Source organism: Ochotona princeps, chromosome X (genome assembly GCF_030435755.1).
Source record: "Ochotona princeps isolate mOchPri1 chromosome X, mOchPri1.hap1, whole genome shotgun sequence".
NCBI lineage: Eukaryota > Metazoa > Chordata > Mammalia > Lagomorpha > Ochotonidae > Ochotona > Ochotona princeps.
Genome location: NC_080865.1, coordinates 12,372,579 through 12,398,889, shown reverse-complemented (window position 1 = coordinate 12,398,889; position 26,311 = coordinate 12,372,579). Strand labels below are relative to the sequence as shown.

The 26,311-nt window shown below is 44.8% G+C and overlaps 1 protein-coding gene across 1 annotated transcript; it reads left to right on the top strand.

Moving 5' to 3' along the window:
• The first annotated feature begins 17,082 nt into the window (after nt 1–17,082).
• Nucleotides 17,083–20,133, top strand: LOC131478535 (endogenous retrovirus group K member 8 Rec protein-like). Its single transcript, XM_058658713.1, has 2 exons — nt 17,083–18,032; nt 19,705–20,133. Exons 1-2 carry the CDS (start codon nt 17,640–17,642, stop codon nt 19,720–19,722), a joined length of 411 nt encoding a protein of 136 aa, XP_058514696.1. The 5' UTR covers nt 17,083–17,639; the 3' UTR covers nt 19,723–20,133.
• Nucleotides 20,134–26,311: the final 6,178 nt, after the last annotated feature.

The following is a 26,311-nucleotide window of genomic DNA, read 5'->3' as shown; positions in this document are numbered from 1 at the left end:
TGACCACCACACCCCATACTATCGCTGGGGGCCTGTCTAGCTGACCTACATCCAAGAACCTGATTGAGTGTGGGAACAGGGGATAGGTCACATCAGGCAGGGCCATGACACTAACCAGCATGCGAGAGAACCAGGCCCGGAGGTAGATCCTGTGGGGGATGAGTGGGCCCAACACTATGGAAAGGCAAGTCCCGCTGGTTAGCTCAAGAGTTGGGGTGCTGAGTAACCAGTATGTTAAAAAAAAAAACAAAAAACAAGTTCTTAACCACAACCTATGATTTGCTCATTGACATTTCAATTTTAGTTTGTATACAGGACCGGCTGCTATATACCTTAAAATGGCTATAAGGTACCATTCAGCTGTCTCGTGTCTATTTCATTTTAGTATTTAGCCATTTGTTGTGTTGAAGTATAATTTTACTGATCTTGGCAGATTTTAGGATAATCTAGACTGGCTTGTAACTCTAACAAGACATTTGTCAACAATTAAGGTGCAGAACATTTTTTGGGGGGGGTGTGCAGGAAAGTCCCCAACAAGAAACTGTTCAACCCATCTGGACAATAAGTAGCTGGACTCTATGTTTGGTATATGTTTGCAAGGAAAGAATCTTGATTGAATTTGAACTGTAATACTGCACCAAGGTGGAGGAATCCACCAGGGGGGAGGGGCGTGGGGAGGGGTGGGGGGATTCCCAGAGCCTATGAAACTGTCACATAATGCATAATAATTAATAAAAAAAGTAAAAAAAAAAAAAGAGTTGGGGTGCTGACTGGCTGAACTAGGAATGAACATGGAACCTGCCAACACTCATGGGTACTGGAGCTAAGAACAAGCTGGGGAGGTCCAAGCTGCAGCACCAGCATGTGCATCCTAAAATAGGGTGTAGGGCGGGCTGGCCCGCAACATCCACCAGCTCAAAGGCCAGGATGGAGGGGCAGGCTATGCCAGGAAAGGGCCTAGCACCTGCTGGAGCATGCGAGATCTAGGTCTGGGAGTGGACTGAGTGGGGAAACTGGGAGAATCCCCTACTGGGCCATAGCTCCCACTGGTGAGTATGTATTCCAGGCCTAGGGGTCAGGCAAATGGGGTGGGGGGGGCAGGGTAGCTCCACTTGTTAGCAAGTGTGTGGGTTGGTTTTGGAAGGGGGCAGACCAGGCAGGGCGAGTGCAGAAACCAGGCTGGAGTGCAGGTCATGCAGGGCTAGGGTATCACACCTACTGGCTCACATGAGCCGGAGATGGGAGTAGATTGAGCAGGGCCAGGTTGCAGCACCCCCCAGAGAGAGTTGGGACTGGGGGCTGGCAAGGTCAGGCCAGGCTACAGCATCTAAAGGCAAAGGCTAAAACATATGGGGGCTATGCCAGGCTGGGTCAGAGCAACCACTGGCACACATGAAATCTGTGGAAGGCAGCAGGCCTGGCTCAGAAGCTAAGGGGACGCCCTGGCTGTGTTGTTATCCCCATTGGAGAGCACGAGGGCCAGGATGGGGGATGTGGTCTGGTCTGGCTATAGCAGCAGAATCCCACAGCATGTGTGTGGACTGGGTCTGGGATGTACCAGACTAGGCTAGAATCCAGCACCCACTGGTACTCATGAGAACCAGGGTAGGTATAGGACGGACTAGGCCAGGTCTCTGCCCCCGCTGAGCCATGTGTGAGCTGTGTCTGGGTACGGAGCAGGCTTGGCTGGGCTGTAGCACCCAACGACAAGAACCAGAATGGGAGAGGGCCAGTGAGGAAAGGTCACTGTTCCTGCTAGGACAGGAGGTGGACTAAGTAGGGCTGGCCCATGGACCCACTGATGTGTGCGAGATCTGGCATTGGGAGAGATCGGATGGAGGAGCCTGGGGAACTCCTCTGTTGGGACATGCTCCCTGCAGGTGAGTGTAAGAACCAAGACCGGGAGCAGCCCAGACCAGGCCAAAATACGGTACCCATTGGCATACACTTGGTGCAGGTCAGGGGCAGGCCAGACTGGGTCAGTCCATATCACCAACTAGTGAATCCGAGTGCCAGAATGGAGTGTGGGTCGGGCTGGGTCAGGGTGGAATACCAGCCAGTCCACATGAGGGCTGGGATTGAGGGCTGGAAGGGCTGGGCTAGCCTTTAGCCCTCACCAGCATGAGCTAGAATTGGTGGTGGGCCTGGCCTAGCCTGGCCCACCAGGCTGAGGTGAGGGGGCTGTGACTGGGCCGCAGTACCCAACCAACATATGTGAAACACGGGTGGTGGGGGGACATCCCCCTCCCCCGCTGAGCCACTACTCCCACTGGTGAGCATGAGAGCTGGGATGGGGGCAGATCAGGGCGAGCAGGGCCACATCCGATGGCCTACATGTGAGCTAGATCATGGAAAAGTCAGGTTGGGCGGACTGTACCGTCTGGTACATGCATTAGCCAGTGTCAGTGTGGATTGATTTGGCTTTGCTGCACAGGGGCCAAATTTTGTCAGGTGCAGGCATGGCCTAGACAGATGGTGGCACCCTCTGGCACCAGTGTGGACTGGATAGTGGGACTGATTGGGACGAAGTGGGCGTCAATACCCATCAAAATGTATGAGCTGAATGGGATGTGAGACAAATGGGACCAGTCTGCTGTACATACTGGCAAGCACAGGAACCAGGGCAGGGGCAGGCCTGGTGTGGGTTTTTATGGGTCACTCTGACTACACTGCAGCTCCCACTGGTTTATGTGAAGGCCGAGTATGTGGTGGGCAGGATCGGGCTGGGCTCCAACACCATCAGGTTTCGTAAAACACGGGGCTTGAGACAGAACTGACCCAGCTATTGCAACGACCAGTGTGTGTGTAGGCTGATTTGGGTGACACACTGTGCCAGACCCTGTATTGGCAAACACACACAAGAATCAGGTCTTGGATGGCCTCAGATGAGGTTTCTTGGGCGATTCCCTACCAATTGAACTGCTGGACTCAGAACCCTAACAATGAAGAGAATTGTAGGTTCCATGAGATAACTGTGGGAGTGGATGTGTCAGAGTTGGGGCTCCTCAATGGCTCAAATGGAGCAGAGGACAACATACCCAAATGTACATGGAGGATATGGCAGTACATCGGAGCCTCCAGAGGACAGCTGGTACCATGGCAGAGGACAGAGGACAGAACTAAATGATCAACCACCCCAGGCAATCACTGGCAGTAAAGATCTGGGCAGACGGAGACACTAAGGTGGACCATAGCAGCCAATGGATTCGTGAGATATTTCATCGTGATTGGAGTGGTGGGATCACCAGCAATTCAGGACTGTTGAACTATCAAAACCTCTTGAGAAATTCATGGTGTTGTAAATTTCTATTTTTCTTCCTGTTGTTGATTTTGTATCATGGCTTTTCATTGAAGAGGGATGTGTGGTGACTGTGTAATGGAGACTATTGTGCTCAGATGTGAGGATGCAGTGCAGTGTGCATCCCTATTTCCAGATCAGAGATGGACTCCAAATAAAACTATTAGCTGTATCTTGACAATGGGAGGCTGCACTGTCTGCCATTATCCATACTCGCAATGATCAACATGTGACTATTTATGAAGAGCTATGCTATAGTAAAAATATAGTGGAATTCAGTGGGGAGAGGGGATTTGGGGAGGAGGCAGAGGAAATAAAAACAAATAAATAAATAAATAAGTTTTAAAAATTATTGAAATAGGGCCCAGCACAGTAGCCTAGTGGCTAAAGTCCTCGCCTTATGCATGCCAGGATACCACATGAACACCAGTTCGTGTCCCAGCAGCCCCACTTTCCATCCAACTCCTTGCTTGTGGCCTGGGACAGCAGCCAAGGACAGCCCAAAGCCTTGGGACTCTACACCCATGTGGGAGACCCAGAAGAAGCTTCTGGATCCTGGCTTCAGATCAGCTCAGCCTTGCTATTGCAGACACTTGGGGAGTGAATCAGTGCACGCAAGATCTGTCTGTCTCCCTACCATGTCTGACTTTACAATAGAAATAAATAGATGTTTAAAAAACAATAAATAAATTTTAAAATAAAATGATTGAAATAAAGTCTTTTGATATAAATTGTTTGCCTGTGTTTGTATTTTTTTTAAAGATTAATTTATTTTTGTTGGAAAGGCAGATATACAGAGAGGAGGAGAGGCAGAGAGTAAGATCTTCCGTCCGATGATTCACTCCTCAGGCGGCCGCAATGGCTGAGCCAACCTGAAGCCAGGAGCCAGGAGCTTCCTCTGGGTCTCCCATGTAGGTGTAGGGTCCCAAGGCTTTGGGCCATCCTCGACTGCTTTCCCAGGCCACAAGCAGGGAAGTGGAGCTGCCAGGATTAGAACCGGTGCCCATATGGGACCCTGGCGTGTTCAAGGCAAAGACTTTAGCCACTAGGCCATGGCACCGGGCCCTGTGTTTGTATTATTAGAAAGAATTTCATGAAATAGAAGTGGTAGTCTGTAAAGGGGAACATTTGTAAGGCTTTTGATACACATTGCTAAATTGCTTTTCTAATGAGTTTACACCAATCTATGATCTCAAGGTTAGTAAGAGAGCTTTTCACTGCAGTCTTTTTCATTTCTGAAACAACATAAGAAGTCACTTCAAAGAGAAAAATCATTGGAGAATTTAGGAAATGAAAGTCCTTATAGATTTTACCAGCTCCATCAGTACCAGCACATTCCACTAACACTTGGAGACTTTCTTTTTGCCAGTTAACACTGTTACAAGCAGAAGGACAGAGACTAAGCATACTGTCAAGTTAAAAAATAAAAAGGGAGCCATAGATTCTGAATTCTGGAACTGAAAATGGCAAACCTGATGCTTTATTGTGAAAAACAAGGTATCTGATTCATAGTGTGGCCTTAACTGAAGGCTCCTTGTGTTCAGTCTCTTCTAGTTACCACTCCAGATATACACTCCACTCTTCCACGCTGTTTCGTGACATGAGAGGCTGCCTCCTCTGATCTTAACTGGTTAGTATATGCTCTGGTCTCTAGTTAATTCAGCTTATCCAGTGGGGAGATAACAGAAAAGATAAGAAGTTTTAGATAGATAGATATAGATATAGATATAGATATAGATATAGATATAGATATAGATAATAAACACCCTTTATTTTTGATGATGTTTAATAGTTGAGAAGGATGCATGCCCATGTGGACCACCGATTAGGGTGGGGAGGGATGAGGAATAGGGAAAAGTGGATCAGACAACTGCCTCTGATCACCTTTTTCCTTCATGTCTACAGAAGGTGGGGAGAGAAAGAGAGAGAACCACTCCCAGCAGCCCAGCTGCATCAGTATCCAGGAATGGGGGAAGGCCCCCCGATGTCACCCCAGGTCCCCGATGTGGAGCGTGTTCCAAGGATGCTGCTTAAGTGGTTTTGATCGTTCTGACATGCTGCTGATTTCATTGCTCCAAGGATGAGGAAATCCTTCCAAGGTCCACCAAGGTCCACTGGCTGACTTAGTCCACCATAGACTCTCCACTTGCTCAGACACTCACTGTCAAAGCTTGGCCAGGAGTGCTGTCCAATTTGTCCTGCCCTTCATGGTCCTAAACTTCCTCTGCAGGCCTCGATGAACTGGTGTCATGTCCCCCATATGCATCTGAGCATGCCATCTGCTGTACAGGCTTCAACAACCAAGATGACTCAGTTCTTTTTTGTACTATTTTTTCTTACACTTATTTTTTTTTTGGAAAGTCAGATATACAGAGTGGAGGAAGAGATACAGAGAAGAAGATCTTTCATCCATTGATACACTCCCCAAGCAGCCACAATGGCTGGAACTGCATGGCTCCGAAGCCAGGAGCCCAGAGCCTCCTCTGGGTCTCCCATGTGCGTGCAGGGTCCCAAGGCTTTGGCCTGTCCTCGACTGCTTTCCCAGGCCACAGGCAGCGAGCTGGATGTGAAGCAGGGCCATTGGGGATTAGAACCAGTGCCCATATGGGATCCTGGCACATATAAGGCAAAGACTTCAGCCACTAGGCTACCACACTGGACCCAAACCCAGTTGTACCACATCAGCCTATATACTGGTGGTTGCAGTCACCTGGTCAATTTTGTCCCCCATCTCCATCTCATACATGAACCAATGGATGCTGTGGCCCAGCCTAACCTGCCACCACACATTTTATCCTCACACACATCAGCAGGAACTACAGCCTGGTTAGAATGATCCCCAATAACCTACCTAGGCCTAGCCCCAGCCCTGTTTCTTGTACATGCAAATATGTGCATCAGACCAGTCCAGCCTGTCCCACATCACATTCAGCTCTCGTACATACCAATGAGCATTGGAACCTAGCTAAACTCAACCACTCCCACTATCCAGCCCACACTCATGCCACACTCATGCCACCATCTGTCTAGCTAGACCTGCCCCCAGTCCCAGTTCTCATGCTTACCAGTAGGAATTACAGCCCATCAGAGAGGTGCCCATAGTTTCCTTATGGGCCCACTCCCAGCCCCAGATCTTGTACTTTCCAGGTGGTTCTACAGTCCAGTCTGACAGGACCTGCCCCAGTCTTAGCACCTGCCAGTTCACACTGCGGCAAAGCCCAACCAGCTGGCACTTACTCCGGCTTATGCCAGTACCAGTGTATGTGGTCACTTAGCCCAACCTGGCTCTTCCTCTTACCCAGCTCCTATGAAGGCCAGTGGGTGTTACAATCCTGCCCAGCCTGATATGACCCCAGCCTTGATTCTTGCACTCACCTGCAGGGACTGCATCCTGACAGAGTTCCCCAAGCCCCTCCATACGTTCATTTCCAAGTGCCAGATCTCACACACACCAGTGGGTCCTTGGACCAGCCTCACTTGGTCCAACTCCTGTCCTAGCAGGAACAGCAACGTTGCCTCATCAGCCCACACCCATTCCAGCTCTTACTGTTGTGTGCTACAGCCCAGCCACACCCGATCCACCCACAGACCCAGCTCTCACATGGTTCAGCGGGAGCAGAGATCTAGCCCAGCCTGGCTTATATCCATCAGGGCTCTCACAAGTACCAGTGGGTACTGGAGCCTAGCCTAGTCTAGCACACCCCAGACCCAGTCTACACTTCAGCTGTGTTAAGTCCAGTTCACCACCCCCATTTCAGGTCTTACTTTCTCCAGTGAAAACCACAATCCAGCCAGGACATACCATTAGCTCCCTCATCAGGCCTGCTCTCACCCACAAATCTTGCATGTGTCAGTTGTTGCTCTGACCCGGCCTGGCACAGTCCATCACCTGTCTTGGCCTTTGCCATCATATGCTGCAGCCTGGCCTGTTCTGGCCCAGCCTGCCCCATGCCACCAGTCCCAACTCCCCAGCCCTGGTCAGTTTGCATCCATCCCTGGCTTTCACACACAATGGTATGTGTGATAGCTCAGCATATCCTGCACCCTATCCTGGCTCCATTGTATGCCAGCGTGTTATTGTTTGGCCTAGTCCGGCCCATCCCACCCCCTCCAGAACCAACCCACACATTTGCCAACAAATGGAGTTGCCTTGCCTAGCCTGACCAACACCCAGGCTTGAATCAAGTGCTCACCAGCAGGAACTTCAGCCCACCAAGGGAGTTTCCCAAGTTCCCCTAGCAGGCCCAACCCTAGACACAGATCTCACATGTGTCAGTGAGTGCTAGGGCCTTACCCAACATAGTCTGCCCTCTCTGTCTCAGCCTTTGTTTTTGCTGGTAAATACTGTGACCTGGCCCACCCCCCTCCATATTCTTGAGTGTGCCTACAGATGCTGCAGTCTGGGCCAGCCTGGCCTGTTCCCCTATTCCAACATTCAGTGTTGGGTACTCTGATCTAGCCCTGCCAGGTAGGCCCCCAGCCCTAGCTTTAGTGTGGGCCAGTGGGTAGTAGTCAGTGGTGGTCAGTGTTAACTAGCCTAGCTCAAGTCACCCATGTGGGTGGGTGCATCAGTCTGATCCAAAAAGGTCCTCCAGCTTCCGCCTTCCAAATCACTTGATCCCAGCCCTTTTGCTTACCTGCAAGTACAGTGGCCTTGCCAGTGTAAGTCCCCCAGAAGCATTCATCACCTGCAACATACTCCCTCAGCAGTCCTCCCTCTCACACATTCCCATACCCCCTTCCCTGAGCAATCCACAGCCCCGTGTACCAGGGTGCATGGGTTCCACAGCCCAGTCTTCCAGTAAGGTAGTGTGCTGGCCTAGACCTCTGCCTGCCCACCAGGGACCCAAGACCTGACCCACACGTGGTCTTCTGGCATACATGCTGGCCTGGGACCTTACCCCTCTGCCTTCCTGGGACGCAAGTGCATGTGTGTGGCCCCAGGCCTGATCTACTAACACACGACACTAGCATGGGGCCTTCCCCCACCACACACACTCATGCTTGGGACCGAAACACGTGCACAATACGGGCCTGCTCTGACAGCCCCCAGTGCGAGTCTTTAGACCTCAGAGCTCAAGAAAGAGAGGAAAGCAAATGAAGCATTTCGAGGTTCCCAGGACAACTCTTAAATAGCAAAGCCACACAATGAAAGTGAACAGAGTGACGCCCATGCATCTTTTACCTCCTGAGAGGAGGAAAACTTACCCTCTACAGAAGCGTATTGAGGAGACCAAGGAACAGTGCTTACACATGGTCATACTGGAGCCCGAAAATAAAAAAAAAAAAAAAAACAAAATTAATATAATGCCTTTATTTAAAATTACACTGAGTTGGGTGTTTGGTCTAGTAGTTAAGAGGCTGGGAAAGATGCCTGAGTTCCATATTGGAAACCCGGGGTTCGTATCATGCTCTACTGATTCTAGCTTCCTGCTACTGCAGACCCTGGAAGACAGCAGATGATAGCTCAAATAGCTGAGTTCCTGCCACCCACGTGGGAGGACTGTGTGATGTTCTCAGAGCCTGACTCCAGCCCTGAAAATTATGGATATTCAGAGAACAAACTGGCATATAGGATTGCTCCCTGTCTCCCTGCCTCGTGAATAATGAAGTCCTTTAAAAAATGTGATATTTTGCTTATCAGTTTTTTTTGGCATGTTTAAAAATATATTTATTTATTTATTTACTTACTTACTTACTTATTTACTTACTTGAAAGGCAGAGTGACAAGAAAAAAGAGATTTTCCATGCACTGTTTAACGTCCTAAATGGCTGCAATGGCCAGGGCTGGGCCAAGCTGAAGCCAGGAGCCTAGAACTCTAACCGATCTCCCACATGTGTGCCATCGGCCCAGGCACTTGAGAAATCTTTTACTGCTTTCCCAAGCACTTCAGTATGGGTCTGGATCAGAAGTATAGCAGCCAGGTCTCGAGCTGGTCCTCATACAGGATACCAGCATTGCAGGTAGCTGCTTAATCTGCTGTACCACAAGGCTGGCCCCTGCATTTGGTTTTTAAAATATTGAACTAAAGTATCTACTAGATCATTGAATTGGTTATGCTCTCTTCAACCTTGTTTCTCAGGAAATCACCTTGTTTGCTTTACTCTCATAGGCTAGGACTACCATAATTTCCATCTTTGACCCCATACTTCCCCTTATATTTATGCCTAATTCTGTTGGTTCCAGTTGGACAGTATTCCCCAAATATGAGTACTTCCAAATACTTGCAGTTATACAACCAGGTTGAAGCTACTGTCATCTCTCACCTGCTGTTCTGGTGACTCTTCCTGTATAACTAACACATTATATTATCTTAAAGCATAGCAATACAAAGTAGCCACCCCTGAATTTTGTGCATCTTTGTGCATTGAGACTTCAGGAAGGAGTTGGCTGAGAAGTTCTTATTTGAAACCTCCAAAGTCACTGCAGATAGGTGTTAGCTTATGTTACAGTGCTCGCAAGACACAGCTGGACTGCATGGCCCAGATGGCTCACTCGTGGCTACAACAGCTGATGGTGGTTTTTAGCCATAAGCTCATCTTAGGCTGTTCACCAGAATACTTAACACAGTCCTTCCAGCATGGAAATCTCAGTGGAACTTCTTGGAACTTCTACATGGTGGCCAGCTTCTCCGGGCAAGCACCCAAAAGAAGCAAGCAGAAATTTCACGACTTTTGTGACTGCCTTGATCTGTTCTGGCTGCTATACTGAAATAGTTTAGTTTATATATCTATATATATATAGATACACACACACATAGATAGGTATATGTAGATATATAATTATTTGAAAGGCAGAAGAACAGAGAAAGAGACACGGAGAGAGATTCCGTTCATTGTTTCAATTTGCAAATGGCTGCAATGGCCAGGACCGGACCAGGTGGAAGCCACAAGGGTAGCAGGGACCCGGGCACTCAGGCTCTCTGCTGCTTTTTTCAGGTGCATCAGCAAGGAACAAGATCAGAAGCAGAGCAGTCAGGACTGGAACCAACACTCATATGGAATGTCAACATCACAGGCAACAAAATGCCAACTCCCAGACATTTAGATTTACAAAGAGCAGAATTCACTGCTCATGATCTAGAAGATAAGAAGTCTGAATCAAAGGTATTGGCTGAACCATTGTCTGCTGAGGGCCCGTTCTTCACAAATGGCACCTTCTATGTGTCCTCGTATCATGGAAGTGTCCTCATATAAAAGGGCAAACGTGCTCCTTGAGCATTTTTAAAAGGTGGCTGATGTGGTGGCATAACAAGCTAAGCCTCTGGCTGTGATTTCATATGTGCATCAGTCTGTGTTGTGGCTGCTTTACTTCCCATTCGATGAAGGATGACCCAAAGCCTTGGGACTCCGTATCCACATGGGAGATCTAGAGGATGCTCCTGGCTCCTGCCTTCGGATCAACTCACCTCTGACCACTATAGCCATTTGGGGAGTGAGTCAGCGGATGGAAGATTCTCTGTCTTTCCTTCTTTCTGCAACTCTGCCTGCCAGGGTCCGTGCAGTAGGTGTAGATGGCACGAAGGTGTGAAGAGAACAGCTCCCCTGCTTGGCAGGGCCCGGGGGAGCTTCCAGCTGTTTGGCAGGGCCCGGCGGATTTCTCTCTGACCACCTTGATGCAGTCTCACCACCCTTTTGCATGGACACTCAAGCACCCCACTAAGAATCCTGTAATCTATTGAGGCATTGTTTGCCCCTGTGAGATGGCTTTGGCAAATAATATCAGCTTGAGAGTTAATGTTACTGATAATGTCCTGGTGAGTGGGCCTTTAACTGCACACAGGAGTACAATCAAGCCCATGCTGTTTCCAGACACCTTATTGTGTACCTACCCATTGCCATAAAATCTGGCCTGGACATTTAGCATGCTTTCTGGGAAATGGCTTGATAAGAATTTTACAAACTAATGGAAATGATGGGAGTATGGGTTAAAACTGCCATGACAAAAAATATAGCTACTGGGACCCTAAAAGCTATCTTGTTACTGGGACCCTAAAAGTTATTTTGTTACTGTGACCCTAAAGGCTATCGTGTTACTGGGACCCTAAAGGCTATCCTGCTAAAGCAAAAAATATATAGTTACTGTGACCTTAAGGGTTAGCCTGTCCTTGCAACTCTTTAGAACATAGAAACTGTAGTTGCTTCAGCTGCTTTCATAATTTCTAACTAGAGGAAATATAAGCTGATTTCACTAACATCACAAAGATATACTTTTGATTATTGTTTAATCACTTATGAGATTGTAGAACCTGCAGTTGTAGAGGAACTTAATGTTTGGAACCTTTTGTCTTAGATCTTTGTTTTTTCTCTTTTGATGTATTTCTCCCATTAAGTAATGGATAAGTTGTAGAATAAGAATTGTAGTAAGAGTGTATTACTGAATACGATGTGTTGCCTACTGATAAATTTTTGGCTGCAACGTTGGAATGGATAATGCCCTGTCTTGAGGTGAAACAATTTGTAGAATTGTCTTTGGAAACACTCACTTGTCAATTGCAGAATTGAAACTTAAATGGAGTAAACTTGGCTCATTGCTAATTACAATTCTTTCCGCCGTTATAACTCTTGCTTTACTTGTTCAGATAACAAACTGTGTGAGCTTGCTGACCTAAGGGCCTTTAGTGCCAATGGCCCGTAATCCCCATACACCAAGACCCCGGATTTACTAACCCATACATAATTCAAGGTAGGGGCCTGGTTGTCACAGGTGGCGCCAAGGTTAGAGCCCAGACCTGAGGAGAGCGGATGAAGACTGGCAAACCAAGATAAGCAAGGAATGTGGGATCCTTCCTCAATCATTTCTCAAGAAGCTGTAAATTGTGCCCCCCTGAAACTATGTCAAAATGCCCCTAAAAGAAAACTTTGTACTGCTTCTGTATAAATAAAGCGGACAGCTTTCTTGCAATGTCCACAATCATCAAGGAATCCTAATGGTCCGTCTCTCTTTTCTTTCTCTCTTCTTCTTTCTACGCCTATCTCACGCACCCTTCCCGAGCTCCGAACTCTCGGCTGGAGCTGGACTCCGGCAAGTGGCGCCTAACGTGAGGGCTCGACGAAGGTAAGTCTTTTCTCTTTTGCTCTTTGCGGCGTGAGTAGGACTTCACCCAGGGTGCTGCAGGCCCCCTGACAGAAGGTCAGGTTAGGAGGGGTGAATAGTCAGAACATTTTTTGAGAAGTTTTCTACCCTCTGTTACTATTAAATTAAAATGGGACAGAGTGCATCCAGTGACAGAAGCCTGTACGCTGATATTATTAAGCATACTTTACAAAAGAAAGGCATTAAGGTTAGTAAGAAAGAGCTTTCAGGATTTTTGCAGTTTATAAGGACAATTAGTCCTTGGTTCCCAGAGGAGGGAACTTTAGATTTGCAAACCTGGGATCAGGTAGGAAATGACATTAAGAAGTGGTATCAGAGCCATGGGGGAGCTGATATGCCTTCCTCAACCTATGCTATTTGGACAGTATTGAGACAAACACTGGATACGGGGACAGATGCTTATGCCCCATCCTCCCCGACTGCTCCACCTATGGAACACACTCCCTTGATTAATCGTAAAAAGGGACGCTCAGGGTCCATTTACGGCTCTATGGAAAGTGTCCATCCTGAAGATAAGGTAAACTATTGTAAAAATGATCAGGAAGGATTACTAGATGAGGAAGAGGATCTTTTAAAACCAGAAACATTTAGATCAGGAGTAAAGGATTGTGAAAAGGTGCGGACAGTTGAATTACATGATGGATGGTCTCCTGCTGTTGATGATAAGCCTCCTAAGTATTCGGCTAAGCAGTGTGAGCCCCTTCCAGCTAGACCAGATCCAGCAAAGATTGGCTTTAGAGGAGCAATACAGCAGGCACATAAGGAAGGTGATTTTTTCTGTTTTCCTGTTGTCTATGAATGGGATGAACCTGAATGGGAACCATTGCCTTATAAGCTTATTAAAGAATTAAAGCATGCTGTCTCTGACTATGGGCCAAATTCCCCATACACTGTGACAATGGTGGAGGGACTAGCAGCAAAGTGGATGACACCATATGATTGGTTTCAGGTTGCTAAGGCTTGCCTCACAGGAGGAAATTTCCTTCTGTGGAAGATGGAATATGAGGAATTAGCTAAAGCAGAGGTGAAGTCTCAGGGATCTGTGAGGCGTGGCAAACCTTCTCTTACCTTAGACATGCTCTTAGGGCAGGGCACTCATCTTGGTGTTGCAGAGCAACTTACTCTGCCTAAGGAGACATTGCAGCTTATCTCCTCCCTGGCATTAGGAGCATGGAAACGCCTGCCGTCTCCAGATCAAAAGTCTTCAGGTTTCGTAAATGTTAAACAGAAGCCTGAGGAGCCTTTTGAAGATTTTGTAGCTCGACTCACTGAAGCAGTGAGCCGGACAGTAATTAACAGTACAGCTACAGATCTCATAGTTAAACAGCTAGCTTTTGAAAATGCCACTCCAACTTGCCAGACCTTAATTCAGCCAGTGAGAAGGACAGGAGACTTGTCAGACTATGTTAGAGCTTGTGCTGAGGTAACTCCAACTTACATGCAAGGGTTAACTATTGCTGCAGCTCTTCAAGGTCAAACTGCTACTCATGTTTTAAAGAACATGAGAAGCAATCAAGGAAATCAAAAAAGAAACAATTGTTATTCCTGTGGCGGAGTAGGGCATTTTAGCCACAGCTGTCCCACCAAAAATTTGCCTCAAAATTTCAGACAGGAAAAAATTTACATGGACAATCCTAAACCTAATATAAATCCTCCTCACACTATCTGTCCGCGATGTGAGAAAGGATTTCATTGGCAGAAGGATTGTCGGTCTAAACTTCACAAGAATGGGGCTGTTTTATTGCCTCAAAGCCAATTTAATTTGAGTAATCAGCCTGTCCAAGCCCAGATGCAGGGAAACGGGAGGCGGGCCCAGTCCCGGGCCCCCCAAATAATGGGGACACTGCAAGCCTCCCTCAACCCTTTCCTGCAGCCAGGCGGGTCTCAGATCTTCAGCGTGCCACCCCAGGCAGCGCAGGACTGGACCTCAGCTCCTCCACCTCAGCAGTATTAACCCCTGACTCGCCAGTCGTTTGCCTGGCCACTGGAGTTTTTGGACCTTTGCCAGTAGACACGATGGGACTTATTTTAGGGAGAAGCTCCACCTCTCTACAAGGAATCCAAGTTATTCCTGGGGTAGTGGATGCTGACTACTCTGGTGAAATTCAAGTTATGATAGAACCACCAACAAAAACTGTTGTCATACACCCTGGTCAAAGAATCGCACAGTTAATTATTATGCCTTATTTTAACATGGGTAGTTCAGCCTCTCAGCTCCCTCGAGGTAAGAATGCATTCGGCTCTAGCAATGCAGCCTTTTGGATTCAGGAAATTCAGGCTCAGCGGCCTACTAAAGTATTAGAAATTCAAGGGAGAAAGTTTCTTGGACTGATGGACACAGGAGCTGATGTATCTTGCATAGCTCAGAAAGATTGGCCTCCTTCTTGGCCCACTCAGATGACCCCCTCGCATCTTGTGGGGCTTGGTCATGCCTCTAATGTAGCTAAGAGTTCCCAAGTCCTGCCTTGGTCAGATGGGGAGCAGCAGGGAACCTTTTCTCCTTACGTCGTGCCATCTCTCCCCATCTCCTTATGGGGAAGGGATGTCATGGCACAAATGGGCCTTTTACTTGTGAGTCCTAATGAGCTTGTAACCTCACAAATGCTAAAAATGGGTTTCCACCCTGATAGAGGCTTGGGTAAGTCTCTTCAGGGAGGGACATGTCCTGTCTCCATACGACCAAAGCATGACAAAACAGGCTTAGGATATCAGGATTTTTTATCGGGGCCACTGTCCAAATAACAGCAGACCCTATAATATGGACCTCCTCCACGCCTGTGTGGGTAGAGCAGTGGCCCCTAACCTCAGAAAAATTACAGGCAGCATCTCAATTAATTAATGAACAACTTTTGTTAGGACATTTAGAACCTTCTACTAGTCCTTGGAATACTCCGATTTTTGTCATTAAGAAAAAATCAGGAAAATGGAGATTACTTCAGGATTTAAGGAAAGTTAATGCTGTTATGGAGCCCATGGGAGCGCTTCAGCCAGGTTTGCCCTCCCCTGTTGCTGTTCCGAGGGGAGATAATATTATTGTTGTAGATCTACAAGACTGTTTTTTTACCATTCCTCTGCATCCAAATGATAGGCCTAAATTTGCCTTTAGCCTGCCTTCCACTAATTTAACACGACCTTTTCAACGGTTTCAGTGGAAAGTTTTGCCCCAAGGTATGAAAAACAGTCCTACCTTGTGTCAAAAATTTGTGGATTTAGCCCTACAGGAGTTTAGAAAGAATTTTCCAGCAATTTATGTTATTCACTATATGGATGATATATTAATTTCTCACAAGGACAGAGCTTTTTTACAAACAGCCCTTGCTCAATTAATCGAAGTTTTGAGTAATCATGGCTTGATAATAGCTCCTGAAAAAATTCAAGTACAACCTCCTTATAATTTTTTAGGACGACAAATACATTCTGATTTTGTTTCACCCCAGACTTTACAGATTAGGATGGATAATTTAACAACCCTTAATGATTTCCAAAAACTTCTGGGAGATATAAATTGGTTACGTCCCTATTTAAGATTAACTACTGCTGACCTTCAGCCTTTGTTTAATATATTAAAAGGAGACTCTAATCCACGGTCTCCACGACTACTGACAGATGAGGCAAAGAAGGCATTGCAGTTATTTGAGTCTAAACTATCTCAAAACAGAGTTCTTAGAATTGACTATAACCTCCCTTGGCAATTAATTATTCTGCCCACTGCTCATACTCCAACTGGATGCTTGTGGCAACAAGGACCGTTAGAATGGCTGCACCTCCCTTCTATGCATAAAAAGGTTATTACTCCTTACTGTGTTTTGGTTTCTACTTTAATTACAAAAGGACGTTATAGGAGTAAGGAATTGTTTGGTAAAGATGTAGATGAAATAATCATTCCTTATAATTCTGAGCAACTTACTTACTTAATATCAGAGGACGAGACATGGCAAATTGCTCTCTTAACCTTTGTGGGTAAAATTTCACATCACTTACCCAAAAATCCTCTTTTACATTTTGTTAAAGACCATCCTGTTATATTTCAAAAAACTTGTTCCTCAACTCCTGTGCCTCAACCTGCTTCCTTAGTCTTTACAGATGGGTCATCAAATGGGATGGCTTCTTTAATTATAGATTCTCAAAAATTTTCCTTAAAAACAGAGGAGAAATCAGCCCAGAGAGTGGAACTCTGTGCTGTTATTGAGGCATTTAAGCGTTTGAAAAATGTTGCTTTTAACCTTTATACTGATTCATCTTATATTGCCACTCTTTTCCCACATATAGAGACTACCCCTTTAACTGGCAGCCACACTGCCATCATTGCCTTGCTTACCCAACTGCAGGATTTAATTTACCTTAGGAGCTTGCCTTTTTTTGTCGGACATGTGAGAGCCCATTCTAATCTTCCCGGACCGGTGCATGAGAGCAATGCACTTGCTGACTCTCTAACTAAAACTCTTGTGGGTACAGTTCAGGCTGCAAAAGAAAATCATGCTCTTCACCATCAAAATGCTACTGCACTTAGATTCCAATTTCGTCTGCCCCGTGAGGCGGCTCGAGCTATTGTGCGAGAATGTGCAGTTTGTCCTGAGGTGCATCCTGCCCCTAAGATGGGAGTTAACCCTAGAGGTTTACGGCCTAATGATTTATGGCAGATGGATGTTACCCACATTGTCAGCTTTGGACGAGTAGCATATGTGCATGTTGTTGTTGACACTTTTTCACATATAATCTGGGCTACAGCTCGAACTGGGGAAGCAGTTAAGGATGTCACACAGCATTTATGTGCTTGCTTTGCAGTACTTGGTTGTCCTAAAGCTATAAAGACAGATAATGCTCCAGCATATACTTCTAAGGCATTTCAATCATTTTGTTCTATGTTTTCTATTTCTCACTCCACTGGAATCCCTTATAACCCCCAAGGTCAAGCTATAGTTGAGCGTTCTAACCAGATTTTAAAAACTCAAATATCCAAATTACAACAGGGTGAATTCAAACATTCATCACCTCAATATATTTTAAATCATGCCTTATTTGTGCTTAACCACCTTAATTTGGATCAGAATGGTGAAAGCTCATTCTCTAGACACTGTTCTCATATTGGGTCCTCCCCTAAGCCTCTAGTGAAATGGAAAGATGTCCTTACCGGCCAGTGGAAAGGACCTGATTTCCTCCTAACTTCCGGAAGAGGGTATGCTTGTGTTTTCCCACAGGACTCAGACTCGCCAATTTGGATTCCAGATCGACTAATTAGACACCATGTCCAACCTTCCTCAAATCCCGGGGCCTCCTCTGCCACGATCAAGGCTTCGGTCCCGCAAGAGACGTCAGCAACAGCCGCTCCTGCCAATAGCTCCACCTCAGATGCCTGTGAAATGCCCGCCTGAGTCATCACCTCCTGAGAGCATTGCGCCTGAAAAGCCCGATTTGTCAGCCACTGAAGAATTCCTCCCGATCCTCATGTCTGGTTTACAACTTCGACCTCCTCCTACCTCGCATCCACAAGCAGCCTCTACACGCCGAGTCTCTCCTCCTACTTGGGGCCAGATCAAAGCCCTAACCTCTTCAGCCCAACGGCTGGTAATTTCTCAGCAGCGCCCTTGTACTCCTGATAATTTGTTTGTTGCCATGCTTGCCATCCTTACAATTCAGGTGGGTTTCCTACCCATGACCGTTGCCCAACAATATTGGGCTTATATTCCTGACCCTCCTTTACTCCATCCAACCACATGGAATTATCAAGAGATTAAGGTATTTACTTCTGACTCCTCCCTTATGGGAGGTGGTCAGGACTCCTTTGTTACTTACAAGGTTTCCCAACCCTTTGATTATCATGGACATGCAGATGCTTTACCTATTTGCTTCTCATCCCCAGGTGTCCTTCCTACCCCCGGCTGTGTTACTTTAACTCGTAGATTTGTCATTACAGACTCCCCTAACCCTAATCAACCTAAAAACCCCTCAAGTCATTTAAAACCCTGGCAACAGAAACAACTGCTCTGGATTCTTAGTTTTGCTTCTGTTACAGATTTTTCGAGACCTACAGATGCTAAATCTCACCCTTCTGTTTCTGCCCCTTCATCTATTGCAGCTTGTCAACCACCTGCTGGCCTTCCTCATGCCTGGGACCACATTAATTCCTACACAGGCTACCCAACCTGGTATCAGTGTGTGTTTCCTGACAAAAGTACTTCTTTTCAGGTACCAAATGACACCAACCTCATATATGAATGGTCCACCTCCACTCCTCATGATAATTTCCTTCCATATTTTAATTCGTTGACAAATCATTTTAATTGGTCTAATAACTTTCTTCCACCTTCCACAGTCATTAATCACTGGTATAACCCTGGATGGATAACTCCTATTTTTTTACTTCTTCCTTCTAATCATTCTATTCCTCAGCCCCATCTATACAAATTATTTGCAGCAACAGATTCAGTCATTTTTCGACGCCCCTTTAAATCACCAGTTTCCAAAAATGTACGTGCTTGCCTTCCCTCCCCTTTCCTTATCCTCACAAAGGGACCCTTAGGTTCCCTCTCCATTACCAGAAATGGTTCTGTGTACACTGTAATTTGTACTAAGTGTATTGTTACTAATTGTCTTAATTCTTCCCTGACGCCTGGCACTTTTGTTATCTTAAGAAGGCCCTCATATGTAATGTTACCTGTAAACTTGACTGAACCATGGTATGATGATGCCGCTCTTTATGCATTGGAATCAATTTCTACAGCTTTATCCCGTCCTAAACGCTTTGTGGTTTCCTTATTTCTAGGTCTTACTGCCTTTATTACTCTTATTGGGTCTCTTGCAGCTTCAACGACTGCCTTGACACAACAAGTGCATACAGCTCATCATGTTAATACTCTTTCTCGTAATGTTAGCCTTGCCTTATTTACCCAAGAAAGTATTGATAAAAATTTAGAAGCTAAGATTAATGCATTAGAAGAGGCAGTGATTTATATTGGCAATGAAATTCAACACTTAAAAACCAGATTTGGTGCCACTTGTCACAGTATTTACAAGTGGATCTGTGTCACTCCTCTCCCTTATAATGACTCACATGTCTCTTGGAATGATGTTAAAACTCATCTCCAAGGTGTATGGAATAGCACTTCTACTACTCTTAGCATCCAGGAATTACATGCCCAGATTTCTGCCATCTCTCACTCTCAACTTCAGGCCATTTCCGCAGGAGGCATTGCTAATCAATTTTTACAATCTCTTTCATCTTTTATTTCTAATAAGACATTTTCTTCATTCTTTACTAATTTGGGAATCACGCTAATTGTTCTCCTTTTTGTGTTGTTTCTTGGCCCAGTCATCTTCCGACGTTTGAACTCCATGATTCAAGCCACTCGCAGAGAACTGCGCATCCTTCAGCTTAATACTAAAAAAGGGGGAAATGCCAGGGTCCGTGCAGTAGGTGTAGATGGCACGAAGGTGTGAAGAGAACAGCTCCCCTGCTTGGCAGGGCCCGGGGGAGCTTCCAGCTGTTTGGCAGGGCCCGGCGGATTTCTCTCTGACCACCTTGATGCAGTCTCACCACCCTTTTGCATGGACACTCAAGCACCCCACTAAGAATCCTGTAATCTATTGAGGCATTGTTTGCCCCTGTGAGATGGCTTTGGCAAATAATATCAGCTTGAGAGTTAATGTTACTGATAATGTCCTGGTGAGTGGGCCTTTAACTGCACACAGGAGTACAATCAAGCCCATGCTGTTTCCAGACACCTTATTGTGTACCTACCCATTGCCATAAAATCTGGCCTGGACATTTAGCATGCTTTCTGGGAAATGGCTTGATAAGAATTTTACAAACTAATGGAAATGATGGGAGTATGGGTTAAAACTGCCATGACAAAAAATATAGCTACTGGGACCCTAAAAGCTATCTTGTTACTGGGACCCTAAAAGTTATTTTGTTACTGTGACCCTAAAGGCTATCGTGTTACTGGGACCCTAAAGGCTATCCTGCTAAAGCAAAAAATATATAGTTACTGTGACCTTAAGGGTTAGCCTGTCCTTGCAACTCTTTAGAACATAGAAACTGTAGTTGCTTCAGCTGCTTTCATAATTTCTAACTAGAGGAAATATAAGCTGATTTCACTAACATCACAAAGATATACTTTTGATTATTGTTTAATCACTTATGAGATTGTAGAACCTGCAGTTGTAGAGGAACTTAATGTTTGGAACCTTTTGTCTTAGATCTTTGTTTTTTCTCTTTTGATGTATTTCTCCCATTAAGTAATGGATAAGTTGTAGAATAAGAATTGTAGTAAGAGTGTATTACTGAATACGATGTGTTGCCTACTGATAAATTTTTGGCTGCAACGTTGGAATGGATAATGCCCTGTCTTGAGGTGAAACAATTTGTAGAATTGTCTTTGGAAACACTCACTTGTCAATTGCAGAATTGAAACTTAAATGGAGTAAACTTGGCTCATTGCTAATTACAATTCTTTCCGCCGTTATAACTCTTGCTTTACTTGTTCAGATAACAAACTGTGTGAGCTTGCTGACCTAAGGGCCTTTAGTGCCAATGGCCCGTAATCCCCATACACCAAGACCCCGGATTTACTAACCCATACATAATTCAAGGTAGGGGCCTGGTTGTCACAGGTGGCGCCAAGGTTAGAGCCCAGACCTGAGGAGAGCGGATGAAGACTGGCAAACCAAGATAAGCAAGGAATGTGGGATCCTTCCTCAATCATTTCTCAAGAAGCTGTAAATTGTGCCCCCCTGAAACTATGTCAAAATGCCCCTAAAAGAAAACTTTGTACTGCTTCTGTATAAATAAAGCGGACAGCTTTCTTGCAATGTCCACAATCATCAAGGAATCCTAATGGTCCGTCTCTCTTTTCTTTCTCTCTTCTTCTTTCTACGCCTATCTCACGCACCCTTCCCGAGCTCCGAACTCTCGGCTGGAGCTGGACTCCGGCATCTGCCTTTCTAACAAAAATAAATTTAGAAAACACTGACAATAAAAATTAGATTTTAAAAGGGAATTATTTTCATTCACAAGGTTTATCTTCCAAAGGCCCCATCATGTAATACTATCATCATAGGGGTTAGGTAGTAGCATGAATTTTTTTTAAAGATTTAATTTATTTGTATTGGAAAGTCAGATATACAGAGGAGAGACAGAGAGGAAAATCTTTTGTCTGCTGATTCACTCCCTAAGTGGCCGCAAAGGCTGGAGCTGCACGGATCCGATGCCAGGAACCCAGTGCCTCCTCCAGGTCTCCCATGCGGGTGCAGGGTCCCAAGGCTTTGGGCCATCCTCGACTGCTCTCCCAGGCCACAGGCAGGGAGCTGAATGGGAAGAGAAGACGCCAGGATATGAACCTGCGCCCACATAAGATCCTGGTGTGTGCAAGGCGAGGACTTTGGCTGCTAAGCTACTGCCCCAAGGCCAGTAGCATGAATTTGAACAGGTGGGGGACACATACATTCAGACCTTAGAAATGACCTAGCCTCAGAAGTCACACAGCATCACTTCCACCAAACTCTCCTGTTAATAAATAATGGACAGAAGCAAGATTTCTCTGAGTATTCACTTTTTAAAAAATATAGTTCATTGCTCACATTACAAGTCTTCATAGGTTCACCCAAGCCTCCAGTCTCACAGCTGTATGAGGCATCCGTCTGCTGCACGGGATACAGGACAAAGACCATGATTCACCTCAGGGCAACATCCAATGTCTATCTACAGCGGAGTCTTACGAGCAGGTCAGAGTGCAGTCCAAGTAACTGTAGTGTAGCTATTCCCTTTAGTCTCCTAAGCAGTAGCTCAGGCTCAAGCAAACAAATTTCATATCACAAAAATGTGTAACCTAGCCTGGGTTAGCAATCTTATGCTTATTTGGAATAGGCATATTTTTAGGGTTATTCATATGGGACATGGTAACAGTCACCACACTTAAGGAAGCCAAAATTATGGTATCTGCATGAGATGGCACTTTTTGCCAATAGACAATTTTAGCATCAAAAATAACTATGGTGATAACAAACAAAAGCATTACGCTAAAAATTCATCAGTCAATTGTGTTGTGCCAAAATAAGAAAGTTAATAAGACATACAGAAACAAGAATTTTAAAAAGTTTTTTTTTTTACAGAAAAATATCAGGTAGTATATAAGGAACTATAAAAATATTCCTTTTTGAAGTCACAATAATTAATTTAAGCAAGATTCTAAGCAGACATTAAAAACAGAGTAAAAGATTATTGAAAAGCAGTTTATAAGGTCTTCAAGTATCATTCTCATTCAGATTACTTTGCTAGTTATAAAGAAAAATCACTTCCTTACAGTTGCCACCTGAACCAAAAGACTGAATTTAAAACCACTACTCATCACCGACCTAATAAAATCTGTCCTTTCAATATGCTATAACTACAACTATACAATCTCATTTAGACAGTACTCCCACCAAAAATCTTTAAGTCTTGACTTGAGGAAATGATCACAGAAATATAGATATAGGACGTTTCATACAACACACACACACACACTGCCTTGGATCTTCCAGAATCCTCGAAAAAGGGCCCGGCGCCGTGGCCTAGCGGCTAAAGTCCTCACCTTGAATGCGCCGGGATCCCATATGGGCACTGGTTCTAGTCCTGGAAGCCCCACTTCCCATCCAGCTCCCTGCTTGTGGCCTGGGAAAGCAGTTGAGGACAGCCCAAAGCCTTGGGACCCTGCACCCACGTGGGAGACCCGGAAGAGGTTCCTGGTTCCCGGCTCTGGATCAGCGTGCATCGGCCCGTTGCGGCTCACTTGGGGAGTGAATCATCGGATGGAAGATCTTCCTCTCTGTCCTCTCTGCATATCTGACTTTGCAATAAAATAAATAAATCTTTTTTAAAAAAGAGAAGTATTGTGGTCTGAAATGCTGGCATCCCACATGGCTGCTGGTTGAAGTCTTGGCTGCCGTATATATGATCCAGCTTCCTGTTAATGTGCCTGGAAAAGAAGCAGAAGATGGCCCAAGTACATGGCCTCTGCCACCTGCATGGAACTACACACGTGCAGTTTTAAGTTCCTAGCTTTGACCTGGCCAGCCTGTTGTTGTAGTCATATGAGAAGTAAATCAGCACATGGAAGAACTTTCTCTTTCATGTGTGTGTCACTCTGCCTTAATAAGTAAAATTAAGCCTTTTTTTTTTAAAGAAAGCTATAGATGGGACCAGCATGGGGATATAACAGGCTAATCCTCTGCCTGCAAGCACCAGCATCCTATATTGGTGCCAGTTCGTGTCTCAGCTGCTCTACTTCCCATTCAGCCCCGTGCTTGTGGCCTGGGAAAGCTGTGGAGGATGGCCCAAGGCTTAGGGACCCTACATCTGTGTGGGAAACCTGGAACAAGCTCCTGGCTCCTGGCTTCAGATCAGCTCAGCTCTTACCTCTGCAACCTCCTGGGGAGTGAACCAGCAGACAGATGTAAGATTCTTTCTGTCTTGGGGGCCGGCAGCGTGGCCTAGCGGCTAAAGATTCTTTCTGTCTCTCTCTGTAACTCTACCTTTCAAATAAAAATGAACAAATCTGAAAAAGCCACAGACATTGTGAGAACTGGGGAATGTAAATGTGAATTGTATATGGCATTACCGACTAGTGTTCATTTTCATGAGGTGGTAATGGTACTCTAATTCTAAGGGAGAAGGTTCTTATCCTAAGTACAGCTTGAAGTTTTCTGATATAAAACATCACAAGTACTTCAACTAATTCAAGTATTTCAGAAAATATCCAAACAGATCACAAAAATGTGGCAGTATCCGTAACACTTGGGCCAGCAGTGTGGGAGCGTGTCACACAGGTCTGTAGATAGAACAGCACTTTCAACAACATTTGATCTCCACCCCCCCCCCAGGAGATGCCTAAAAGTAGGTCTTCTAGGCGACAACATCAGAAAGTCATCAGGATAAAATTCATGGCATAAATGGAAAGTCACTTGGGGAAATGAGGATTTAAAAGAAAAGCAAAACAAAAGCAAATGAAAAAAAATCTGAATTTAAGAGCCATAGTTAAATTTACCAGTAGAAGTAGAAAAGCAGAACCGCACAATGTAAAATCAATTATATGAAAGAAACACCTGCTTTGTTCTCTCAGCATTTACAGGAAAAAGACATGCGCTCCAATAAGAGAAATATGGTTGCTTTTCAGTAAGTAACCAAACACTTAAAACAGAGGAAATAAACCAAGTTAGAGCAGATGAAAGCTGTGTCAGTATAGAGATTAATAAAAACCACAAATAGAAACAGATTGAAAGGATTTATGGCACTTCATAGAGAAAAGCACAACACTCATCCTCCAAAAAGCTAAATTTTAAAATTATCATTGCAGAGATTATCTTGTAACTATCATTGCAAGTTCCTATCTACAACTCGTAAATGAGGAGCTTTTCAAGACCTTACAGGAAGCTACCAAATAGCAATTTCCAAAATTAATGTCTAGGAAATATCATCATCCTGAATAAGATAACCAAGGAAATTTTTCAGGGATAAAATGATTCTGAAGTTTATTTAAATATATCAGAATAAATTCACACAAGTACTATGTGATTTGTAAAAAAAAAAAATATTGGGAAGCGACTAACCTTTCCATCTGTCAAAATTTACTATAAAGTAGCAGTAAGTAAATCCATGTGGCAAGAATAAGCAGATCAACATAATAGAAGAGATGCTTCAAAACCAGATCTCGTATTTATGCTTTCTGAGGTAAATCAGTGAAGAATTAAAGGATTTTTCAGTAACCTGTTAAGATTAGTTAACTCTTTGTGTGTGGCTGGGGAGGGAAGGGAATGCGCATTTAGAACCGCACTCGAAAACACATCCCAGCAGGTTATTATTAAATAGCTATAAAAACAACACACCACCAAAAACCTAAAAGAAAACAGAATTTGTCTTTCAGACCCTGGAAAGATAAGTACCCTTTGAGTGTTAATATAAAGAAAGAAATCACTAAGTAATAGATGTAAGTACACAAAATTAACATTTCTGCATATCCAAAATGTCATAAATACTACACTAAAAACTGGCAGGCTCTTCAGTCAAAATGACAAGGGGTCGATATCTTGTTACATAAAGCACTTTTGGATATCAGCTACAGAAAGGCAGGAACTGATAATTCACAACAAAATAAACTGAAAAGGCTAATAAAGACAAAAATTACTTCATCAGGAAACAAAGAAATGCTCATTTAAAAACCAATGTCATTGTTCATTTTTCACCTTTCAAATTAAGAAAGGTTAAAAAATTAGCATGAAGGTTAAAAAATTAGCATGCCACTGTGCCGTGGCATGCATGCCAAGCCCCCACCTGCAGAGCCAGCAGCCTGTATGGGCATCAGTTTGTGTCCCAGCTGCTCCACTTCCCATCCAGCTCCCTGCTGTGGCCTGGGAAAGCAGCAGAGGGAGGGCTAACTCCTTGGGTCCCTGCACCTGTGTGGGAGACTGAACAGCTCCTAGCTTCAGGCTTCAGACCAGCCTAGCTCCAGCCACTGCAGTTATTTGGGGAGTAACCGAGCAGATAGAAAATTTCTGTGTCTCTCCTCTCTGACTCTGCCTTTCAAATACAAAGTTTGACAACCTTCAAAAACATGCTTGCTTAATGTGGGTATAGTAAGACGGCAGCCATTCTTAGACAATGCGCATAAAATATACGTATAGGATCTTTAGGTAAATAATTTGGTCATTTCAAAACTGAAGAGCTTCTACTCCTTTTTCTAATCTAGTTTTTAGGATTTCATCTCAAGGAAAGTTTAATAAACATATACAATATTTTATGCCCAAAATATTGACATATCAAAAATTGAAACACAATGCTTAATGTTAGAAGATAAAGGTTAAATATAACTATAAAATGACATAACATTTTAAAAATTAAAATGCAAATATATATTAAGAAATTTTCACGTCAGGTAGCACAT